The 22,754-nt window shown below is 37.5% G+C and overlaps 3 protein-coding genes, 1 long non-coding RNA gene and 1 pseudogene across 17 annotated transcripts; 4 read left to right on the top strand and 1 right to left on the bottom strand.

Annotated features, from left to right (window-relative positions):
- The first annotated feature begins 65 nt into the window (after positions 1-65).
- LOC121808278 (beta-galactosidase-like) lies at positions 66-10,493 on the top strand. 2 transcript variants are annotated; one of them, XM_042208679.1, is made up of 18 exons: positions 66-145; positions 1,160-1,311; positions 1,994-2,230; positions 2,620-2,766; positions 2,894-2,972; positions 3,712-3,895; positions 4,164-4,229; positions 4,768-5,046; positions 5,747-5,953; positions 6,047-6,350; positions 7,208-7,367; positions 7,473-7,581; positions 8,148-8,283; positions 8,437-8,492; positions 8,569-8,868; positions 8,961-9,083; positions 9,279-9,962; positions 10,175-10,493. In XM_042208679.1, the coding sequence occupies exons 2-18, from the start codon at positions 1,182-1,184 to the stop codon at positions 10,346-10,348; spliced, it is 3,375 nt and encodes a 1,124-aa protein (XP_042064613.1). In that variant the 5' UTR covers positions 66-145; positions 1,160-1,181; the 3' UTR covers positions 10,349-10,493. The 2 variants fall into 2 exon arrangements, with proteins under 2 accessions (XP_042064613.1, XP_042064614.1); XM_042208680.1 differs by having other exon boundaries at positions 76-145; positions 1,166-1,311.
- A 402-nt stretch (positions 10,494-10,895) lies between these two features.
- Positions 10,896-13,431, top strand: LOC121807068. Of its 3 annotated transcripts, XM_042207257.1 has the most exons (4): positions 10,897-11,948; positions 12,206-12,259; positions 12,802-12,984; positions 13,058-13,431. In XM_042207257.1, exons 2-4 carry the CDS (start codon positions 12,211-12,213, stop codon positions 13,270-13,272), a joined length of 447 nt encoding a protein of 148 aa, XP_042063191.1. In that variant the 5' UTR covers positions 10,897-11,948; positions 12,206-12,210; the 3' UTR covers positions 13,273-13,431. The 3 variants fall into 3 exon arrangements, with proteins under 3 accessions (XP_042063189.1, XP_042063191.1, XP_042063190.1); XM_042207255.1 differs by having other exon boundaries at positions 10,896-11,948; positions 12,206-12,984; XM_042207256.1 differs by having other exon boundaries at positions 10,898-11,948; positions 12,206-12,992.
- Positions 13,432-14,922: 1,491 nt separating this feature from the next.
- Positions 14,923-18,899, top strand: LOC121808113. Of its 11 annotated transcripts, none has more exons than XR_006052117.1 (8): positions 14,937-15,567; positions 15,654-15,868; positions 16,388-16,506; positions 16,804-16,876; positions 17,465-17,589; positions 17,670-17,815; positions 18,531-18,692; positions 18,758-18,899. XR_006052117.1 is itself a non-coding variant. In XM_042208476.1 (8 exons), the coding sequence occupies exons 3-8, from the start codon at positions 15,842-15,844 to the stop codon at positions 18,580-18,582; spliced, it is 582 nt and encodes a 193-aa protein (XP_042064410.1). In that variant the 5' UTR covers positions 14,937-15,299; positions 15,538-15,567; positions 15,654-15,841; the 3' UTR covers positions 18,583-18,670. The 11 variants fall into 11 exon arrangements, 8 of the variants coding, with proteins under 8 accessions (XP_042064405.1, XP_042064404.1, XP_042064406.1 ...); XM_042208476.1 differs by lacking the exon at positions 18,758-18,899 and having other exon boundaries at positions 14,937-15,299; positions 15,538-15,567; positions 16,779-16,891; positions 18,531-18,670; XM_042208477.1 differs by lacking the exon at positions 18,758-18,899 and having other exon boundaries at positions 14,937-15,299; positions 15,505-15,567; positions 16,779-16,891; positions 18,531-18,670.
- On the bottom strand, positions 18,611-21,332 carry LOC121808112 (annotated as a pseudogene).
- Positions 18,960-19,660, top strand: LOC121808114. The gene is made up of 2 exons (XR_006052120.1): positions 18,960-19,101; positions 19,205-19,660. It is a non-coding gene; the product is annotated as an uncharacterized LOC121808114 (long non-coding RNA).
- Positions 21,333-22,754: the final 1,422 nt, after the last annotated feature.

Here is a 22,754-nt window from a genome sequence, read left to right as displayed (position 1 = left end):
GGAAGGCTCGAAAAAGAAATAGTGTATTTTTAATACGTGAGATTGTTTTAATAGTGGAACTGGAACAGAGGAACACTCGACTCATCCTTCTCCACTTCACTTCACTTCACTTCACTTCACTTCAAACCATCTTACCTCCTACTTGGTATACTCTCTCACTCTCCTAATTGGATGAATTGCAATATCCGACTACTTATTATATTTTTTTGAATACATAATTTTGGTTTTTTGAGCAAATGATTGCTGATTCTGATTCATAGTTTGACCATTAATATTTCCTAATTTCACACGATGGCAAGTTCCAGTTGATTTCAGTATATTTGGGGAGTTGTTGGTAATGTAATTGATCATGAAACTGATATTTTTGGTACTATGATTGCCATCAAAGCGTGTTAGTGGTGGAGACTCTTCTAATTCATGTGATTTTCTATAGTTGTTGGTTACTCTATTTCTCCATTGGCATGAATAGCATTAGGAAACTGATACCTACTGTGTTGGTAGGTTTTTCATGGTGGTCGTTGAAGTTCATTCTGTTTCTAATTTTGTGATTGGTATCGGGTGCTTAGACGGTGGCAGGGATGTGTGTGTCGATGAATTTGCATTTACTATGTGCCAAGAAAGAACATGGAGTATCCTCTTTGACATATTTTATGGACAAGAAACCTAAAAACATCGCCAGTTTTGGAGGTTCACCATAACCGTCTTTTTGAAAGTTTTACATTTGAAGAGTTAATTATGAAGCCTTGATATTATAAACAAAATTGAGCTGAAATATGTAGCCCTCAATTGAGAATATATTTCATTTCGGTTTGAATCACGCAATCAGGCTAGTGAAAGTCATTTTGGCATCACATTTTGCAGTCCTTTCTTGATTGATGTACCATATTGTTAGTATGATGCTTTTGGTCCTGCTGTTAGGGAATTGGTTCCCTTTATTGCTGAATGAATATTATTTTTTCCTTATATATTTATCAATTTATGTATTGATAGAGGAGATCATTTTTCTACATCCATGCATAAAGTACAGAACATATCAATTTTCCTATCAGAGCATTTAAGATGGTTATAAATAATAATGTAGATTTTGTCCAGGCTACGTGGTTTTCTTTAACACCAGTGTTCACTTTCGCTGATTTAATCAAAGATCTAATATATGCAGTTGTAGGTTTTGGCTCTTGTACATGGGCTCATTGGTTGGTCAACTTGCTTTAACTCCAAAGAATGGTCATAAGATATGGGAGGATCCATCTTTCATCAAGTGGAGGAAGAGAGATGCTCATGTTCCTATGCACTGCCATGAATCTATTGAAGGTTGGCTGTGTTCTTTGGTTTTACACTACTCCGAGGTTGCATTTAGACTGGAGTATATGCTTTAAGGAGAGGAATGCCATCTTATAAAGTGGATACAATTCTAAGATGATCACGCAAAATATAGTTTACTGGTTCAAATTGTTTATAAGACGAGTTCATCCAAACATTTAAATTGATATTTTTGCTATAGCTTTGAATTCTTTTTCCTATAAGTCCAAATGCAGCCTAAATTGTCTCCATGCTAGTTACTTCTCAGAGGTCAACATGTTTTCAAAGTTCAAACAGTTCTCTTTAAGACTAATTATCTGATGTAATGTTTCTTAGACAAACTTTTTCACAACATGCTTATAAGTTTTCCTTTGTTTTGATTATAAGGGAAAATTATTTTCTTTGCACCTTATTTTCTTGTAATTAAGATATTGGCTTCAACATTAAGACTATCATGTTGATAAATTGTTGATAAGGAAGAGTTGTTTCAAGGATTTCTCTTCCTGCTATATTCTGATTGGCTATAGAAGAGAGAAAAATCATCCATTTTAAAATTGGCTAGAAAATGCTATTAAATGCTCACTAACATTCTACAATAGCATAAGCAATTCTGATTATTGTGTTAGGGAGAGGTAGAGTGGGTGGGTTGTGCATTTGAATCATGTGACCAAAATTTGATGTTGTTACTGCTTAGGCTCTTTGAAGTACTGGTATGAGCGCAACAAAGTGAGTATCTTGGTGTCAAAGGAAGCCGTTTGGGACGATGATGCTGTTTTAAAGGCAATCGACTGTGCTGCATACTGGGTCAAGAACTTGCCTTTCGTCAAGTCCTTGTCTGGAGATTGGAAATTCTTTTTGGCTCCCAATCCCACTGATGCTCCTGAATTTTACGACAGTTCATTTCAGGATTCTACATGGAATACTATACCAGGTAATTTCTCTGCTTTTTCCGTGGACTTGTAGTAACAAACATTTAAACATTGCATAGTGAAATACTACACACATGTAATATGCTGAAATCTGTATAAACAGAGTTCAATATACAATTTTGGGTAAAGAACCCATATAAATATGCATAGGTTTCCCATTGTACAAGAAATACATATACCTTATCTATATTTCCTATAAACTTGGGAATAAATACTTTTTCTGCAACATTCCCACACGATAAAAGCATTACATATACAGATCAAGCCTACAGTGGTCTCCAACTGTTATGCCTCTTTTATGGGGTTGGTTATGAAATTTTCTGTTGCATATTTGTGCACTGAAATGATAGCACCAGCTTCGTTACTTATTCTGATACAATTTTTGTTCCAGTGCCCTCCAGTTGGCAGATGCATGGATTTGACAAGCCAATCTACACAAATGTTGTATACCCATTTCCACTTACTCCACCTAAAGTCCCAGAAGATAATCCCACTGGATGCTACAGGACCTACTTTTTCCTTCCTAAAGAATGGGAAGGTGAGATTTTAGTGTTAGGTCTTGCTCTGTAGATAGATTATTCTAGTACTTATGGTCTCCCATAGCTACTGAGAGTTGTAATGCCATTTCCTTAGGCTGTAAACAATCCGTCAAATTGTCATTGCAGGTCGGAGGATATTCTTACATTTTGAAGCTGTTGATTCTGCCTTCTTTACCTGGGTGAATGGACACCCAACTGGATATAGGTATGTTTTTTTATTGGCTCAAGACTTTTGAATGCACATCTCATACCAAAATTTCATTGAGGAAATATTTCTTAGTTTAGAATTGCTCCAGGACTACTAGAAACTTGTACTTTGTCATATCGAATCTCTAAGTGATTGACAAATAATAATTTCTTCTACTTGTAGAAAGGTATTGGAAAGTATAGAGGGGAATATCCATGTAAATTATGCATAGGTGGTCTCGCAATATTTTCTATGTCTCTATTGAGGCATATGAGCTACTATGTTTGAGCAAAGCTGCTTACTTATATCACTGTTTACAGAGGAGAAACCAAATTCCTATAATGGATTGGTGGATTGCTTGTCATCATATCGTTATAGATGGGAATGTGGATATGAAAGTGGACAAAAAACTAAGAAGAATTACTGTAAAGCTTCTTTGTTTTGTTAATTTCTTGGCTGTTGATTAGCGGTATTTTTCGAAGAAACTTGTATGTCCCCCTTAAAGGTGAAACTATCCCAGTAATTGGTTGCCATCAAGTTTAGAGATATACAACCAGTATCCTTGTTCACACATCGACATGTGAACATAATAAGGTGGGGATGCCTGCTCATAATAAAATGTCTTCATTTAAGAATTTCAGCTGCATGTATGCCCCTCATACTACCCACAATCATGCATAGCCGTTCATCTGTGTAATTCCATTGTTTAAAGAGTAAGTTCTTTAATAGTACTAAAAAACTATCCTTCTGTTGTCAGTCAAGATAGCAGACTACCAGCTGAATTTGAGATCACCGATTTATGTTATCCATGTGGATCTGACAAGAAAAATTGTCTGGCTGTTCAAGTGATGAGATGGTCTGATGGTTCATACCTTGAAGATCAGGATCACTGGTGGTTATCTGGTATCCATCGTGATGTTTTACTTCTTGCTAAACCGAAGGTTTGTCCTGTCCTGTAATACAGCGGCTCTAAGTGCTTTGGCCTTGGCCATTTTATTTACTTTGCTTAAAGCAAATGATGTGGTGATTTCTACACTAACTTTTCAAAAGATATATTTGTATAGTGGGTGATCTATTACAATGAAAGGAAAATCTTGAGAATGCATAGCATTAACATTCAAATGCAGTCCTTAAGTACAGTAGGCCAACTTGCAGAATAGTATTGATACTTGTGTAAGCGATCTGATCCACGTTTCAATGAGTCCTCAGGTCATTATTGCAGACTACTTCTTCAAATCGAGTTTGGCGGAAGATTTTTCTTCTGCAGATATACAGGTAAAATAGACAAACTGTTGTTTTCTAGCATACTGAAACTAACTGAAAATGATCTCAAGTAATCCTCACCGGCATATCAGCTTACTCGGGCTAGCTGCATAGATTATCTATTGCATTGAAGCCACTACTTGTTCTACCCAACCCTTTTCACACTTCGCCATGTATCAGTAACTCACATGATGTTTCTTGGGTGGTACTGAACTGCTGCTACTGATGCAGAACTATTATATTGTTCCCTGAGCATCTAACTTGTAACTGAGATGCAGGTAAAAATGAAATTGATTAGATTAATCAGGCTGTCCTTCTTCTTCCACTATATTTACTTGGTTTGAACTTTATTTATGAAAATGAGGTATAAGAGTTACGTGACGTAACTCATTACCAACACTTTTAAAATCTAGTACTATTTCATCTGCCTTCACATAATTGAATCATTGGTTCTGAGCCTGGCAAAAGCTTATAATTTGAGTTGCCAAGAAATCAATCCTATTCTATAAGTGTTGAATGTATGAGCTCGCTTTACCCATTTTCTGTCCAGGTTGAAGTTAAAATTGACAAGTCAGAAATAAATACTGAAAGCTCAGCAGAAAGTGGGAATTTTTTCAAAATATCTGAAGACAAGTTTATAGAAAACTTCACCATTGAGGCTGAAATTTTTGATTCAGAGAGTTGGTACATCGGCAATGAACATCCCAATCTGCAAAGTACAAATGTGGCTCATCTAGAATTAATTAATTCTGTTGATTATTACCTTGGCTTCATGGGATATCAACTTAAAGGGAAACTGCAGATGCCCAAGCTGTGGACTGCTGAGCATGTAAGTATCTTTTGACCTAGAATTTATATGAGCTTTCTTCCTGCACATTGTATCTCTCAATACGTAATTATATAACTACAAAGGACTCTGGTTTTGCAAACTGCTTTGGTCATAAAAGAAACCTGGTTCCTCTACATGTAGACAATTCTAGAAACATCATCAATCAAAGTAATTTCTGTATGTTCTTTTGAATATGCTTATGCTAGTGAGTTCAAGTATACAGACCAGATTTTGCTGAATAAGTGTCAGTTTTGAGAATATAAACTTGCTGCATACTGTACCATGGTGGAGATGCTAGATCAGGAATCATGCATGCATGGGATACCTAAATATGTATATGATGTCAGAAGTTAAACAGTCATCTATTGAGTAACCATCTTTCAGCCATGCTGCTGTAGTTCCAGAAACTTCCATTGACTCTCTAGTATCTAGTCCCGAGATTTATTTTATTTCATTTCTGTGTATAGTGACGGTAGATATAAAATAGATTTAATTAATATGCGGGTAGTTGTCACACAAATGGATCATTTTCGGTTGATTTCAATTCCTAACCTAGCTTTTTATCTTATTGTAAGATATTCATATTTCTGCCAATTTGCTTACTCAATCACATCAATAGTTAACCCAAGTATACCTGAATTTCATATTTATACGTATTATTCTTCTGGTGGACTCTTATCATTAATTTGTATAATGACAGCCAAATCTTTACACTCTTGTTGTCACCCTTAAAGATGCTTCTGGGAACATTGTTGATTGTGAATCATGCCAAGTTGGTATAAGGCAAATATCTAAAGCCCCAAAACAACTCCTTGTAAATGGACAACCTGTGAAGATAAGAGGGGTGAACAGGCATGAACACCACCCTCGTCTCGGTAAAACAAATTTGGAGTCCTGCATGGTTCAGGTAATGAATCTTATGAGTGTCTATGTCTGCTTGCATGTTCATAGATCTGGTGCAATGCTCGCTCACATGCTTCTTTTTGTTGTATTCATCTAGGATTTGGTTGTCATGAAGCAAAACAATATGAATGCCGTCAGAAACAGCCATTACCCTCAACATCCAAGGTGGTACGAGTTGTGCGATCTGTTCGGCATGTACATGATCGATGAGGCCAATATTGAAACACATGGTTTTCATCTTTCCTCCAATGTAAGGCATCCTACAAATGAACCAATTTGGGCCGCTTCCATGTTGGATCGAGTTATAGGAATGGTTGATAGGGACAAAAACCATACTTGCATCATTTCTTGGTCTTTAGGAAATGAGTCAAGTTATGGCCCAAATCATGCTGCACTTGCAGGTATCTTTTTTTCCCTCTAGACTTGCTTGGACTAGACCATTTTAAGTATATACCATATTGAAAAATTGCATGCTTCTATATTAGCACTTTATCAGCCGGCTGTCTACTCCCTCCCTCTGTATGCCTGTTGTAGATCCATAACCTGAATCACAGTGACAATTAAATTTACTAGTGAAAATTAAACTGCAACCAATCATTCTAGAAATGTATGAGGGCATAATTCCTCACATCATTTTCCTTCTGGTAATGTGGTTTCTGTAATATTATCATGAGACTCCTTGTGTGACAGAAGGGCCACATTACACTCTATTTAAATTTTGGAGAATAGATGCTTAAAAAAATAATTATAGCGATATCTTGGACATTTATGATCAATTGATCACATTTGTGAAACTTAATCAGAAATGTTATGAGTTATTGTATGTGTTACTCCCTCCGTCCCTGAAAATTTGTCACCTATTTCCTTTTTCGTCCGTCCCTAAAAATTTGTCACCTTTCACTTTTACCATTTTTGGTAGTGGACCCTACATTCCACTAACTCATTCACACTCACATTTTATTATAAAACTAATATATAAAAGTAGGACCCACATGCCACCAACTTTTTCAACCCACTTTCTATTATATTTCTTAAAACCCGTACTGGGTCAAATGGTGACGAATTTTGGGGGACGGAGGGAGTATTATTTTTATATATCATTCATTTCTTATTTTTCTGGTATGAAAACAAATTTTACATGCTTTCTTGAAGTTTTTGGAGAGTTAATCTTTCTAGATGTATATGCATTAGTCAGTCAATTTTCTGGTGATTAATATTTAAGATGAAGTAGTCTAATTATGACTTCATTCAATCTTAGGTTGGATTAGAGGTAAGGATTCAACTAGGGTCTTACACTATGAAGGTGGGGGAGCCAGAACATCTTCAACAGATATTGTTTGCCCCATGTACATGCGTGTTTGGGATATGGTTAAGATTGCTCAAGATCAAGACGAATTACGTCCGTTGATACTGTGCGAGTAAGTTCTTTATTTATTAAACGCACGCCTGTAGAAATAGAATTATCTTCCACCCAATCTCGTACAAATACTGAATCACTAATTTAGACGCTAAAAAACTGCCAGATATTCACATTCAATGGGAAACAGCACTGGGAATATTCAGGAATACTGGGAAGCAATTGATAGCACATTTGGTCTTCAGGGAGGCTTTATCTGGGAATGGGTTGATCAGGTTCATATCATATTAAGTTTTACACTAGTCCTTTAATTGAATAGTTGATTTTATTTAAAAGGACCAAACTGGAAGTTATAAATCAGACAAAGTCGGGAGGTTAGTGCAGAAAGGTGCATCTCATAGGCAAATACATCCTTTACTATTTCTTCACAGATCAGATGATACAATTTGAAGTTATAAAAGATGATGTGATGGTTAAATGTCCCTCTATCAAAAGAGGGAATATTATCTTATCTGTGCTTACATGGTTGTTTTCTAATTGAATTTGGAGGGTGTATAGGACTTTTAGTTGCAAATGAAGCAATGTTATGATTGTTATCTGTAATACTAACATAATATTACTTTCAAATACTGTGTTTGCATTGCTACATTTAGGAGGTTAATTGAGGAATATGGAAGCATTTATTTTTTACAATGACCATCTTACTGGTTCCTCAATATGATTAATATTTTTTTGTAATATTTTTCTGGGAGTTATATGATTCCCTTAATATGATTAATGCAATAACAACATTTATGCTTCCCTGTGATATAGATGATTAATATATTTTTGCTCTTGAAAGGCACTGTTGAAGGAGAGTTCCGATGGTGCCAAACACTGGGCATACGGAGGCGATTTTGGAGATATCCCTAATGATCTGAACTTCTGTCTAAATGGCCTTGTATGGCCAGATAGAAGTCCCCATCCAGCTTTGCATGGTAATAAGTGATCATCTTCCATCATGACATATGCCACATATACATAGTACAAGAGACTAAGCTAGAATATGTCACATAATCGATGTGAGATACTTATTTTCTTAACAGTTTTTAATATTGATCTCCATTCGGTTTAATTTTTGTAATTTTCAGAGGTGAAATTTGTTTACCAGCCCATCAAGATTTCACTTACAGAAGGGATAGTTAAGGTGGTATCTTGTATAATCATGTTATTTTCATAATTCCTTCCTTATCATACTCCTGGAACTGAAGTTGATTTTATAGGTTACAAACACACACTTCTTTTCTACAACACAAGATGTAGCATTCCATTGGGTGGTGCATGGGGATGGAAGTGAGCTAGGCTCAGGGATCCTCAGCCTTCCAATAATAGAGCCCCAGAAAAGTTATGACATGAACTGGGAGACTGGCCCTTGGTATGATCCTTGGTGTACTTCAGATGCAACAGAATCTTTTTTGACAATTACTGTAAAGCTCTTGAGCTCCACTCGCTGGGCTGAAGCTGGCCATATAGTTTCGTCTGCACAAATCGAACTGCCAGTAAAACAAAACATTGTTCCTCATGTAGGTGTTCTTGCTGTAATCAATGATGGCCTGTGGAACTGTTTTCTGGTTGTGTGGTATTACTAATATCTAATAAGTATTATGGTTTTCAGATCATTGACTCCAACCAGCATGCCTTGTTTACTGAAGTTCTTGATGATTCTATAGAAGTTGGGAACTCAAAGCACTGGGGGATCAAGTTTAACAAACAAACTGGACTTATTGAGAGCTGGAAGGTAATTTTAACATCAAGCAACACTAAATTTCATTCTATCATTTCCTGTGTAACATTTTGACATGCTTATATGCATAGGTAGAGGTAAGCATGTTTTATACTCCGTATATGATACTTTGTTCATATGAAATTCCAGTGTATGCATGTCTGCAAGAAAATATTTATTAATCCTTCTGTAAAATGGAATGAACAATAGGTGGATGGGGTCCTGGTAATGAACAAAGGTATACAGCCATGCTTTTGGAGAGCACCCACGGATAATGACAAGGGGGGTGACACAGAGAGTTATCTTTTTAAGTGGAAACTTGCGAAACTGAACAATTTGAGTTTCGTGATAGAGAGTTGCACGGTTGTTGATGTTTCAAATAATCTAGTGAAAATTGCCATGACCTATCGTGGCATTCCTAATGATGCAGATAAAAACTCATCTCAGTCAGAAGCTTGTTTATTCAAAGTTGATTTACTCTACTCAATTTATGGTTCTGGCGATGTTGTACTGGAATGCAATGTAAAACCAAATTCTGATCTACCACCTTTGCCTCGAGTGGGGATTGAGTTTCACTTGGACAAATCACTCGACCAGATCAAATGGTATGGAAGAGGGCCTTTTGAATGCTACCCTGATCGAAAAGCTGCTGCACATGTTGGCTTGTACGAGCAGGATGTTTGTAGCTTGCACGTGCCATACATATTTCCAGTTGAATGTGCAGGGCGGACAGATGTTAGGTGGGTGACATTTCAAAACAAGAATGGTCGTGGGATTTATGCTTCCACTTACGGAGGGTCTCCACCGATGCAACTGAATGCAAGTTACTACGGCACTGCTGAGCTTGAGAGGGCAACACACAATGAGAAACTAGTTAAGGGAGAAGACATTGAGGTACTCTCTAGCTCCTCCTAGATCCTTTCTATCTTCCTCCAATCTAATAGTACTTCGTTACTTCTTTTCCCTTTATGTCCCCACTAAAGCATTACGTGCCACTTGATTAATCGTTCAAAGAACATAACAATATGTTTGGTGATCAAAGCCTTTTATCATTTATCGGACAAGCACTATCCGGATTTGTTGGTGACGTTTTGGTGGTTGCACAGGTGCATCTTGACCACAAGCACATGGGTATAGGTGGAGACGACAGCTGGTCTCCTTGTGTGCACGAGAAATATCTTGTGCCTGCTGTGCCTTACTCATTCACCGTCAGGCTATCGCCTCTGATTGCTCCCACGACAGGTCAATCCATTTACAGATCCCAGCTCCAAAAGAAGTGAATTTCGATACTTGTTCTGCTTTGTTTTTGTCTTACCTTGGACATTATGTTCACACCACTTGGTGCTGTATCAGTATGGCTACTCACATGTCCTCTTTTTAATAATAAGATGAGCCATCAACAGCTCTATCTACTTTTGTTGAGAAGAATTTGTGTCTGCTTCCATTTCCTGTTGTTTTTTGGACGCTGTTTCCTTTGATAATTGTCAAACAATACGTTCATGAAGGCCAAATTTGAAAGTTCACTGTTAATGTATAAAACTCGAAATTAGGGCATGTGCAATGTTGTATAAAAATAGCACACAATATGTAAAACAACGTTGCAAGCCTCCCGACAGCTTGTGACAGAGCTGTGCGTGTAAAGCTATGGGCGCGCACGTCTCGACCAATGGTAAGTGGACATTTTGAATGAGACAGACTAAAAAAGAAAGGTGTACAGCTTGAGTGAGACGAGACGGAAAGAGAACTAGTTACTTATCTTTCGATTTTATCATTACCGGATAAAAATGTTTTTTTTATGCTTTTACAGTGTAGAGTACTAAAGTAAATACTGAGTAACTTTTTTAAAGTTGATTATTCTCGCTCCTGATATTTCAGAAAAAAAAGACAAGATAGATATTTAATTTCTGATTAAACTTATTTCTACAGAAATTATTATAATTCCAGAAATAGTTAGTTTTGGATTGCAATTATGGCGTTCCAATCGAGTAGCTTAGTAGTATTATCTTCTTCATCAACTTGCAACTTTCTTCCATGGACACTCTCCAAATTCCAATTCCATCTTTCCACTCGGAGCTTGAATTGCCGCTGTAAATGTGGATTATCTGCTGAAGATGATTTCAAATTTGTGCTTCATGACGCGCTTGATTTTTCCGGCGTAGATACGTCCCACGCCAGGGTCAATTTATCTGCTTTAAGTAAAAATTTTCATGTGGTGTGGCTGCTTATTGATGAATGGAATAGTCTATTCGATCAATTTTATTGCGAAATTCGGTAATCTGCAACTATTATTCTAAGTAGGTCGTGATCAATACGGAAAGCATTGTTATGGTTTATATCTGAATTTAAACTGAATTCAGAATTTAAAGTCTGGTCTTCTAAGTGTGCTTGCAGAATCAGAATGATATTATTGATTTCGTGTTGATTTTTATCCCTCAAAAATCTGGAATCTGCAAGCAAGTTTTTGTGTTATAGCGTCGCTGATGGCGGAAGAATGTGTTGAATGTCGTGTTGAAAGTGATTACAGAATGTGCTGTGATTCTTGTTGAGGAATGTGGAATAATGGGTAAATTCCGCGAATGTACGTCATGGGAGATGATATCCGCCATTTGTACTCGGAAAAAAAACATTTCCAGTGATGGGAAAGACGCGTGAGCCTCTCGCGTCTTTGATAAACACGCATGACGCTCTCGCGTCTTTGATTAAACACGCGTGACGCTCTCGCGTGTTTGCATTGGATACATGTTCCAGTCCAGGCGGCAGAAACTTCACTTCCACCTCGCTCACTCTCTCACTCTCAGCGACGCTCAACGTCTCTAGCCGGCGGAAATCGAAGTGAATCCGATATTTTGATGCTCTAATTCCTATTTTAAGTGGTGTTAGGTAATTTTTGACCATTAATTTCAATTATCATTGCTATATGTTAGTTAGGTATAGATTTAGGGTTCATGGTTTGACATTGTGTGACAAGAAAAACATTGAATTTAGGCCATTGATGTAGTTATATGTATGCATTGTAAACTAAATATATAATCGAAGCATTGAACTTGGTATTGAATTTTCGTATTTAATTTTGTGCAATATTTATTTAAGTATGTTGAATTTAGAGTATATGATGTTTTGTCGTACTTATTTTGCAGGTTTGATGGTGTTTGTGAGTTTATATTGGGATGAGAAAATTATTCAGCTCCCAGGTTTGAGTGTTGCTTATGATCCCCTCGTGCAAAATCATTTATTATATTGAATGAAAATATATCTTATTATCAGCTAGTTTCAATGATATGTGAAAAAATTGGAATTGATTTGGATGCACATACGATTGATTTAACATGGAGGCATCCTGTGGTTTTTAGTGGAGTGGTGAATTATATAGCTACACCAGTGGATGATAATTTGTTGGAGTATATGTTTGCTGAAAATCCACGTCAAATTGAACTTTTTATTGAATATACTCCGGTTACTACTGCTTTGCAATTTGAACCACCTATCACTCATCATGATGTTGGAACGTCTAGGAGAGATGATTATCATAGTTTTGATGTCGGGACATCTAGGAGAGATGATGAATATCATAGCTTTGAATTCAACACATTTGGGAGGGAGGTTGATGAACAACTAGATGTACCAAATGTGACATGTGATGGTTATGATGGTTCAGATGGTTCTGATAATTGTGATGGTTCTGATTGTGATGGTTCCGATGGTTCTCAACCAAGTGATCTTGATTATAGTGCAGAATCATGTGAAGATTCTACAAACGAGACACTTGATATGATGGTTGAGAATTATGTACAACCATATGTTCGTGGGGAGCAACCCGTTCCTGACTATGTACAACCATCTGTTCGTGGGGAGAACGCAGTGTTGACATCTTTAGTCATGTTGATTCCCGATACCATACAGATGTTTGGATTCACCGGTACGCAGGTATGTATTTAGATACTTCTTATTCTTACATTATTATCATGTCTTACGGTTGCAATTTTATGCAGCTGCGTGCCGTCCATTGAGACACCAAGATTATTGGTATGAATCTGAATGGACGTTGGAATGTTCACCAGCACGGCTACTTCCTCGTTCACGTGGGCGGTACAACAGAGGCAGGATACACAACAAATGGATGAGCGCGAAGAAGATGCGCCAAGAGCTCCTCCTCGATGTCGCCTTTGTGGAGAGACCGACCACAATAGAAGAAAGTGCACTTTAGGACGTGTTGTGTAGTCATATTATATTTGAGAATCGTGTTTGAGGCTTGAATTTTATTATGTTTACGAACAGTATTTTAGATTTTCTAACCATGTTTAAGACTGAAATGACATTCTTAAGTAATATTGTTACGTTTAAGACTGAACAGTATTAGAGCCGATGCCAAGATACCGTTTTCCTTCATCTCGCTTTGAAGGGGATAGAAGCCCAACAATTCATCACATAAACTCTTCCACCCAAATTCACAATAACCATTTCCTGTAAAGGGTACTCCATCTACACGTAGAGCCCATAATACTTGAACGTCCTGTAATGTAATAGTAGTTTCTCCTACGGGAAGATGGAATGTATGTGTCTCTAGCCTCCAACGTTCAACTAAAGCTGTGATCAAAGCATGATCTACATCTAGAGACTTCCCACAGTAAAAAACTCCACCAAAACCAAATCTGCAGACATAATCAATCACGCGTCTGTGATGATTATCTATTTCCCAAAAATGACCCTCAAAGCGCCGAATATTGAAAGGAGTTGTTTCGTCGCCTGCCCACGCCTTGCGAGATATATGACTGTGCTGATAATGCAATACAGAAGGATCTTCTGGTCCATATCGCGACATCCTAATATAATCAACAATTAACAACATGTTTAATTATAATATAGAAGGATCTTCGGCTCATCATCTAGTTAAGTGTATATATAAAAATCAATTAGTATACATTACTCCATATATTTTACTTATATTTCAAAATTCAATCAGCTCATATAGAGTTCAATTCTCTGAGATCAAATCCAACACCAAATCTTAGTTACTAACAACAATTTTCATCAAACAACAATCTTAGTTTATCAAAACAAATCAATTTTCATTGTTAAGAGAACTAAACAAATCTAAAGTTGACGGTGTATATTTTTTGATTGGAACAAATTACAAAATAATAAGATTGATAAACATTGTAAAGTTTAATATGTCTTTTAACATATGTCTTTCATCACAATTCAACACCAAATTCATCACAAATTCATCCCAACACCAAAAATTCGAAACCAATTTCAATAATTCAACAAAAATTCGACACCAATTTCAATAATTCACAAATTCAATAATTCAACAAAAAATTTCAAACCATGAACCCTAAATCTATAACCAACTAAAATCGAAATTAAGGGTAAAAAGTTACCTAACAACACTTAAAAGAGGAATGGGAGCAGTTAGATGTCGGATTCACTTCAATTTTCGTCGGCTAGATGACGAATTCGCCGTCTCGTCGCTGGGCGTGCAGAGGGAGCTGCTGGGAGTGAAGGAAGAGGGGAGAAGCGTCGATTTTTCATTCATTCAAACACGCATGAGCTTGATGCGTGTTTAATTAAAACACGCATGAGAGTAACGCGTGTTTTGTATACATGCAAGAGACTATAGCGTGTTTGGTTAAAACACGCAAGAGGCTCACGCGTATTTCCCATCACGGGAAATATTTTTTTTCCGGGTACAAATGGCGGATATCATCTCCCATGACGTAAATTCGTGGAATTTAGCCGTGGAATAATGTGAGTCAATAGTAGTGGTCATAGACCTTGTAAAGGGAATTTACATTATGTAACCAAGAACAAAATTTTATAGTTAGTTAACCCTGCTGACAGTGCCACAAAAAGATGATTTATTTATAGTAGAGATATGTTATGTGATTCCTTCTCCTTTGATTCAGTATTTATTTTTATGTTTGTCTTGTGGGATCAAAATATTTAACTATGTCTCTGTTGAACAGGCTGCAAGGGTAGGTTTTTGCTCGCAGATAAACGACTCTTCTGACATTGAGAGAGGAACAAGTATCGCTATTAATAGAGGGGTTGATTTAGCCAGAGCAGCTCTTCATATCGCAGCTGAAGATGACTCCATCATCTCGCACTCTTCTGTTCCATTGCCAGTTGATGATTTCATCGAGAGATTGGATACCCTCTCTATGGGATTTTGCTCTCAATACAGCTCATCATTTAGATCCTCACCAGACAATTTTCCTATACCTCAATAAAGTAAGTTACGCTCCTCTATTATGCACGACATAGTTACTGTTGTTCTGTCTCCTCATCTCTGAATCAATAAGAAACCCGGCTTTCATGAAACCATTATGACTTCTTCTTCTTCTTCTTCATGCCTTGAGATAATTGGTCTCTGTAAATCTTCCTTCATGATGGCATTAATCAGAACCTGTACTGTATATTTAACGCTACTGTTCAGAGTGTCAACTGTAATGTGGCGTTGTCCTTTCAGGGTTTTCGCCGTGCCCTGTATCTCCATTCAGTATGTGTCCTTTCAACATCCATGATTACTTCGCTCTTAATTCTATTGTATGGTTTATCATCACTGTGAACGAATTTCTTTTACAGGTCTTAACACACCGTTCTGGCTCTCTTTCCATGCACTCCCTTATATACTCAGAGATTCTACAGATGCTTCGAATGTGGGTTGTTCTGAATTTTGATGTAGAAATCTTCTTTCCCCGTGATTCACATAGTTCTCCCAGAGGGTATCTAAAACAAAAAGAGCAAAGATTCTGATCAATCACATATATATTATGACATCACAATCTTTACTAGTGGAGGTGATAATTTTATTAATTATTGTCTAGTTAATTATGGACCATATGATCCTTTACGGAAGGTCAGCTGTGGGCATCCTTCTGAACTTGTCCTGCATAATCTTTGACTAGACTGAGTTTGATGGTTATGTTTGCTACTTTTATATTTTTGTATTTTGAAATCACATTAATGTGTTTGTAGGCGTCCAACATTGTATGCTTCCATTTTACCTAGATATGCCAGATGTCATTTATATAATTTGCTATAAAAAGAGCAGGCCTCTCACGTTGAACATTAAATCAAATCTAAGATAATATGCACTGGGTAAATGACCTACTTATAATATTCCATCTAAGACTTCAAGAATTCTGTTTATTCTTTTACATCTTTTACAGTAGCTTTATAGACTGAGCCGGCAACCAGTTTATTTATCATCAAATTTAATGAAATGTGCTAGGCATAAGGAAAATTCCTTATTTTACTCTTGGCATCTTGGAACTAAAGGGTTGGTGGTAACCTAATGTTGTTCCCATTTTGTGCAGATACTGAAAGATTTAAAGAATGCTTTCTGGCCATTTCAACTTGATCATGCTAGGAGTCCATTCCTAAGGGCCGCAGACGCGGCTCGTTGCGTTACTGGTGCCAACAATGCTAATGAAAGGTAGTATCATACTTCAGATACAATCTATATAGGTGTTGTTCGGTTGCTATGACTAATTATCATATGATTATCTATATTATTTTAGTTGGAGGGAGGGTGTCTATGAGACTATGACTCACTATCATATAGTTATCCATCTAGGATTAAGTTTTGAGATTCAATCTCATGAACCAAACATAATATATATTTAATCATATAATCTTTCAAACCGAACGGGAAAATGAAGGATGCTTTCTTTTCCGTGCGCCATCCTACTTCTATGTTCAATACAGTGCCTCACAGCTTGCCTCTGCCAAGGCTGCCCGCCATCGGCTGCAACGAGGTGTTTGGACTAGTGTTCATTTTGGAGATATGCGTCGTGCATTATCAGGTATCTTACTCTATGGTATTCCTTCAGCAGCCACTTTATTGTCCATCATCTACTGCATGGTGAACCTTAAATTCTTTCATAAGTTTGGTAAAGGTTTCTAATAGACAAACAGGATTTCAGAAAAGTCCTAGAAGAAGATACCGGAATATGTTTGGTTAATCTTCTTTATTTAGAACATTTTACTACTTCCAGTTTACTTACATGACCACTTCATCTAAAACTTCAAGATATTTGTGAGGTAAATTGTCTAATGTCCAGTGAATTACTTGACATCACAGGATGTTAGTGGAATCTTTACAATAATATGGCAGTTGTGAGATCTGATCATGTTACCCTCTACCAAGACTTTGTAGAATAATCATCTTATTCATAACTATAACTATTGGGAAATAGAACCATTGGATATTTACCAACAACGATGAGATGTAATCAAATTGTTTGGTTTTTTACCATCTGAACTACACAATACTATACCCCAAGATACACTCTTCAAAGACTCTAGCTTGTGCATACCCGGTGTTGGTGAAAATAGCTATCCAGAGGTGCCCTTATTTCATAATCATTTTAACAATTTATGCCTTGTAACAGCATGTGAACGCCTTATTTTACTCAAGCATGATCCTAAGGAGCTAAGAGACTATGCTGTACTCCTCTACCATTGTGGATATTACGAGGAAGCGCTGCAGTTCCTTAAGCATTACCAGAACACAAAGGTCTGCCTTGACAATTCCAAAAATACGTACTCCTTAGTTGTTTTCAGTTGAGCGACTCAATGTTGGATTGTGTTTTGCAGCAGCAAACTGGTTCGGACACCAATGTCGAGGAAGAAGCCGCAGAGAAACTAGTAGTACGGCTGAACCTGAGTTTGATGGAGGTTGGTTGGTCGGTCAAAACAACCGGAGCACATAAATATATCCTTTTCAAAAACTCTCAACCATGGTAATGTCCAAGTCTTATTTCATTTAGCAAATGTTGTAGTAATATAATGTATACATATCGTATATAGCTGATGGGTTAATATATAGACACATATAGGAAATAGTTTATGGGAATACAGCCTCTATTTTTCTTGTTCCCCTCGTTATCTGTCTTATTTCCCCATTTCAGTTGACGATTTTAAAATAGTCACGTTTATAGCGAGATAAAAAAGAATTAGGTTATAAAAATTAAAGATTGGTTATAGTATATGGGTTGAAATTACAAATATACTTAGAGCGAGTTGCACTTATGGCTAATTTGGCAAAAATTATAAAATCAGTTGGAAAATATATTTTCAACTCGAGCATCAAAATGACGTTAACATGGAGCCAGTTTGATGCTGAAAGAATATTTTTCAAGTTGTTTTGATGCTTAACCGAAAAATATATTTTCACATAATTTACAATTTAAATAAAACTATCCAAATTATATCGAGTCTTCCACCTCAGTCTCCAGATTATTTCAAGTCAAATAATTTTTGCAATATTTCAAAGGTCAGACTATTTGTACATGGCCAAAGACAAGCCAAAAAATGTAATAATGGTAAGCATTAATCAAAGTATATGAAAAGTAAAAACTAGTCCGAATTCTAAGTAGGAAACATGACGAGGTACTAACAATTGGTATATGTTTCCCTGTGTTGTATATTATCTCATTGCCGTTGTTGTGTACAAAGCTTATTTGGGTGTACTGGCCTTACACCAAAAGAATCGGTACAAAAATGGTAGCTATAAATACAACAAGATGGATCCATCATCAACCGTCTTCCGAGAAAACTCTGAATATGAAATCCCTGAAGCGCTTGGAGTATTGCTTGGGATCCACAGCTGAGATAGAGGTCGGGTCGAACTGGAACGACTTGTAGGCATGCTCGAGCTTCTTGCTGATATCGTAGTCTTGCAGGATGTCGATGATGCCAAAAATGAGGACCACGTCGTAGTACTCCCCCGTCGGCTCTCCCACTAGCTGAGCCTCCCCATTGTTTTTCCTTACTGTCAGCTCGGCTCGTGCAGGGATGTTGGCACCTAGTTTGAACGTTGTCGACCTGCCACAACCACTTGTCATTTTTCTGTTAGGAATAAGAAGATTGATTGATTGATTTTGGAAAGCGTCTTACTGGCTGAGGTCCGGTGATCCGTTGTCTAGGGGCATTCGGGCACCCATAAGTAGGGGCTCTCCGGCACTGTTCATGTCTTTGAAGTGAATGCCAACAAGAAGACTATAATCCATGATTCTCTCTTGTTCAAGTAAGTCACAGTCTCTGTCTATTTGACTGTACACGACATAGATATTTCAGAATCAAACTAGATTCCTTAATTTGACACTTGTTTGATTGGATTATACCTGCAGAAATCTCTGAACCAAGACTTGTGCAAACGGAATATGAAGTTCAAATCGAGGTCCTTGAGAGTCATGGTTGGTTCAATCTCTGATTCGGGCTTGTCGGTTAGGCGGCCGTGGGAGGAGCCTTTCAGATCAAAGCGTCGATGGATGGCATACTCCGTGCAAAACAGATTCCCAATGATCACAAATCGCACCTGCTTGAGTCAATCACATTATGAGAATGAATGGATAGAGTATTGATGGCAAAACGAATCGGTGTTGTTGTTGGTTACCTTCTTCTGCGCAGCGCCAGTCAACTTCACACAATGGAGCCCGTAGAATTTGGTGACGAGGGTGTTTTCAAAGGCGCGGACGTGCTTATAGTAATCTGAAAGCATTCTGATAAGCACCTGCTAAACAACCATTCCTATGTTATATCATACATATTCAAGATTTGAAATTAATATAATAGATTTGAACTCACTTTTGCCTCTGACTTCTTCATGGTCTTGATCATGTATCTGTCATCGTTGGTCAAGTAGAAGAAGCTTCCACTTTTACCTGGCGAGGAGAGCTCCCGAAGGGCATCATTTCCACATATGGATATCATGTAATCAGCAGGATCCACTTTAAACAATTGCCGAAGCGCCCTGAAAAAAGCATACATCTATCTGGTAAGACTGGTGTGACTTAACATCTACAGAAAACCATAACACTACCTCACCTGAATACCAATGGACAATAGTCCTTCCATCTGAAATCACACGACTGGTGAGGCGGGGTGTGTTTGGATCCCGAAGGAGGGAACTTTGTCCATACTTTCTCCCTTGGATCAAATGCCGAAGGTTTTAGATCAAGGGTTGTCGACGGAGCAGGTCTTCCCACAGCGTGCCTGCAGCAACATCAACTCAATTCAAATGTATTTGAAAATACATTCAACAAATCTAAACTTATGTGTTACAAATGGCCACTTCAAAGACCAACATCATCCACATCATTTTCTTTTCCTTGCACATTACAACTCAAATTACCTTATCCCTAACTGCAAATTCAACATGAGATCATAATTCTTATGCCCTTTGGATATAGTGTTCCCCTGCCTCTTAGTTGGCTTGATAACGATATGTGGCCTCCCGACCCCTCTAGACACTGTATCCAAATCCTCAGCCCTCCCCGTCCCCGGGGACCCCTCCCCCAAATCTCTACCAGATTCAAAGCAAGCACTGTTCCCATCAAAACTATACTCAGAGCCTGCATTGCTCAGCCCCCCTCCATCCACAGAGCTCGCCCTCAAATTATTCACGGTGGAATTCCTTAGAACATCCTCCCCATCACAAGGCCAGTCCAACATCTTCATACAAGGGTAGTCACTAATCTCCTCACCAGGATGAATCCTACAATCACTCAGATTCTCCAAATACACTTCTTGAGGATCCCACTCAAAGCTACCCGAATGAGAACTCGATGGATAGTAAGTCCCACTCTGCTCACTTTGGTCCTTACTCCACACCCCAACATAGCAGCTACCATCAACCCAACGGAAGGTCCCATTACCCCGGGGCAGGCCAGCCTCCCAACTACCTTCATATCTATTCCCATTAGCCCAAACCATGATTCCATTCCCATTCATCCTCCCCCTCCTCCAATGCCCCACGTACTGGTTCCCGTTAATCCAGCTATACTTCCCCTTTCCATCAGGCAGGCCGCGGCGCCAATGGCCCTCGTACTTATCCCCGTTGGAGTATTGACAGACGCCCTTACCGTGCCTGAGGTTGGATTGCCAAGCCCCATTATACCTCTCAGTAGACGAGCCCACAAAAACGCCATCTCCCTCCATGTAGGCACTCTTGAATCCACCCTCGTAGGCGGCTCCAGAGGGCCAGGTGAAGCGGCCGTGGCCCATCATCCAGCCGTGGTGCCAGTCCCCCTCGTAGGTGCAACCGTCAGCCCAAGAGCAGGTGCCGTGGCCGTGGGGCCAGTTGTCCGACCATTGGCCAGAGTAGGTGTCATGGTTGGCGAAGTCCTTGTCGACGTGGGGATGCTCATCGTCCACATGGGCAACTGACATTGCTGCAAATATGCTGTTGGCCCTCCTCTTCACCGTGCCTCGAGATTTCTTCAACTTCGCTTCCCACACTTTGACAATGCCACTCATCCTCCTCCTCCTTCCAACTTTTTCTCCACTCTCATCCTTCTCCTTTCTCACCCAAGATCACATTCTGTTTCTTTCAAGAATCTCACCTCTTAACACATTCTCAACACTCATTTTCTCCCCTCTATGATGAGATTGAATCTCTCAAATTAGAGCATTTTCATAAGGGGATCATCATCAACATCCCCACTTTTATTATATTCTATCAACCTTTTTATCTTTTCTTTCCACTACTTATTTTTATGGAGATGATTGGCCTGTTTCCTTGTGAAAAAAATTATTTGACAAGAAAAACATAAACATGCAACATAAACATGCAACCTTTCTTTTATTTGACAAGAAAAACAAAAGACAAGAACAAATCATAAACATGCAACCTTTCTTCTACTTTTCTCTAAGGAATTTACTATTTTTAAAAATTAGTGTATGTTTCATCGTTTCTTTTTACTAAATAAAGCTTGGATTTTGAGACAATGTTTTTTGACGCCAAAAATTGAGCAAATACGATTGTTTTTCCTCTCCTGAATAGGCTCCTAAATCTTCTTGCGCACCTAACAAATGGAGGGATGCTAACGATAGTGCTCAGTGTGGACATTCTTATTTTAGTTTGCAATTTCATCTCAAAACTCATTTTAACATTATTATTTTCAAGAACATGATAAATGATTTTATGATGATGGCGGGTGTAATAGTAGTAGCTAACAAATTTATGTGGATGCATTGGACTTATAATGGATCAAAATACGTTGTTTTATTCCTACTAATCAATTTACAATTATTAAATTTTTTAATATATTAATTATAAGTTGATGTTATTTCTTCCTAACATTGAGTATAGGCTGGATAAGGGTAATTGATTTGCGAGAAGTACTAACAATATTGTCGCATAAAATCTTATCCAGAGAGGACTTGAGTTGGAGAAAAAATTGTTGAATATATTTAAGAAAAAATTCTTATTTGCAACTTATTCAGTTCTACAAAAGATCTCAATCTTTTTCGAAACAAAACTATTATTCTATAAAATATTTAAAATGATATTGTTTTAATATATTCATTGCAATGTTGTTTTGATTTAGTCAGAATCCTAAATCGTGACAAATCGACTTTAATGTCAAAATTCATGATTTTTTCACTAAATTTTCACTTTCGTATGAAAATATGGAATTTTGGGTAAAATTTGTGATTTTAGAGATAGATTGTGTGATAATAGTAAAGAAAATTGCACAAAGGAAATGTAGAGATATTGAGATATACTACTGCGAATAGATGTAGAGATATGGTGATAGTGGTAAAGTAAATGCAGAGATATTGATTAATAGTAAAGGAAAGTATCATATAAATGCAGAGATACTGATAATATTAAAGCAAAGTTGCATAAAGTTTTAAAGATATTATATACAATTAAAGAAAGAAAGTAGATTAGAG

This window comes from Salvia splendens, chromosome 6 (genome assembly GCF_004379255.2).
Source record: "Salvia splendens isolate huo1 chromosome 6, SspV2, whole genome shotgun sequence".
Classification (NCBI taxonomy): domain Eukaryota; kingdom Viridiplantae; phylum Streptophyta; class Magnoliopsida; order Lamiales; family Lamiaceae; genus Salvia; species Salvia splendens.
Note: the sequence above shows the minus strand (reverse complement) of the source record. Positions and strands in the feature narration are given on the sequence as shown.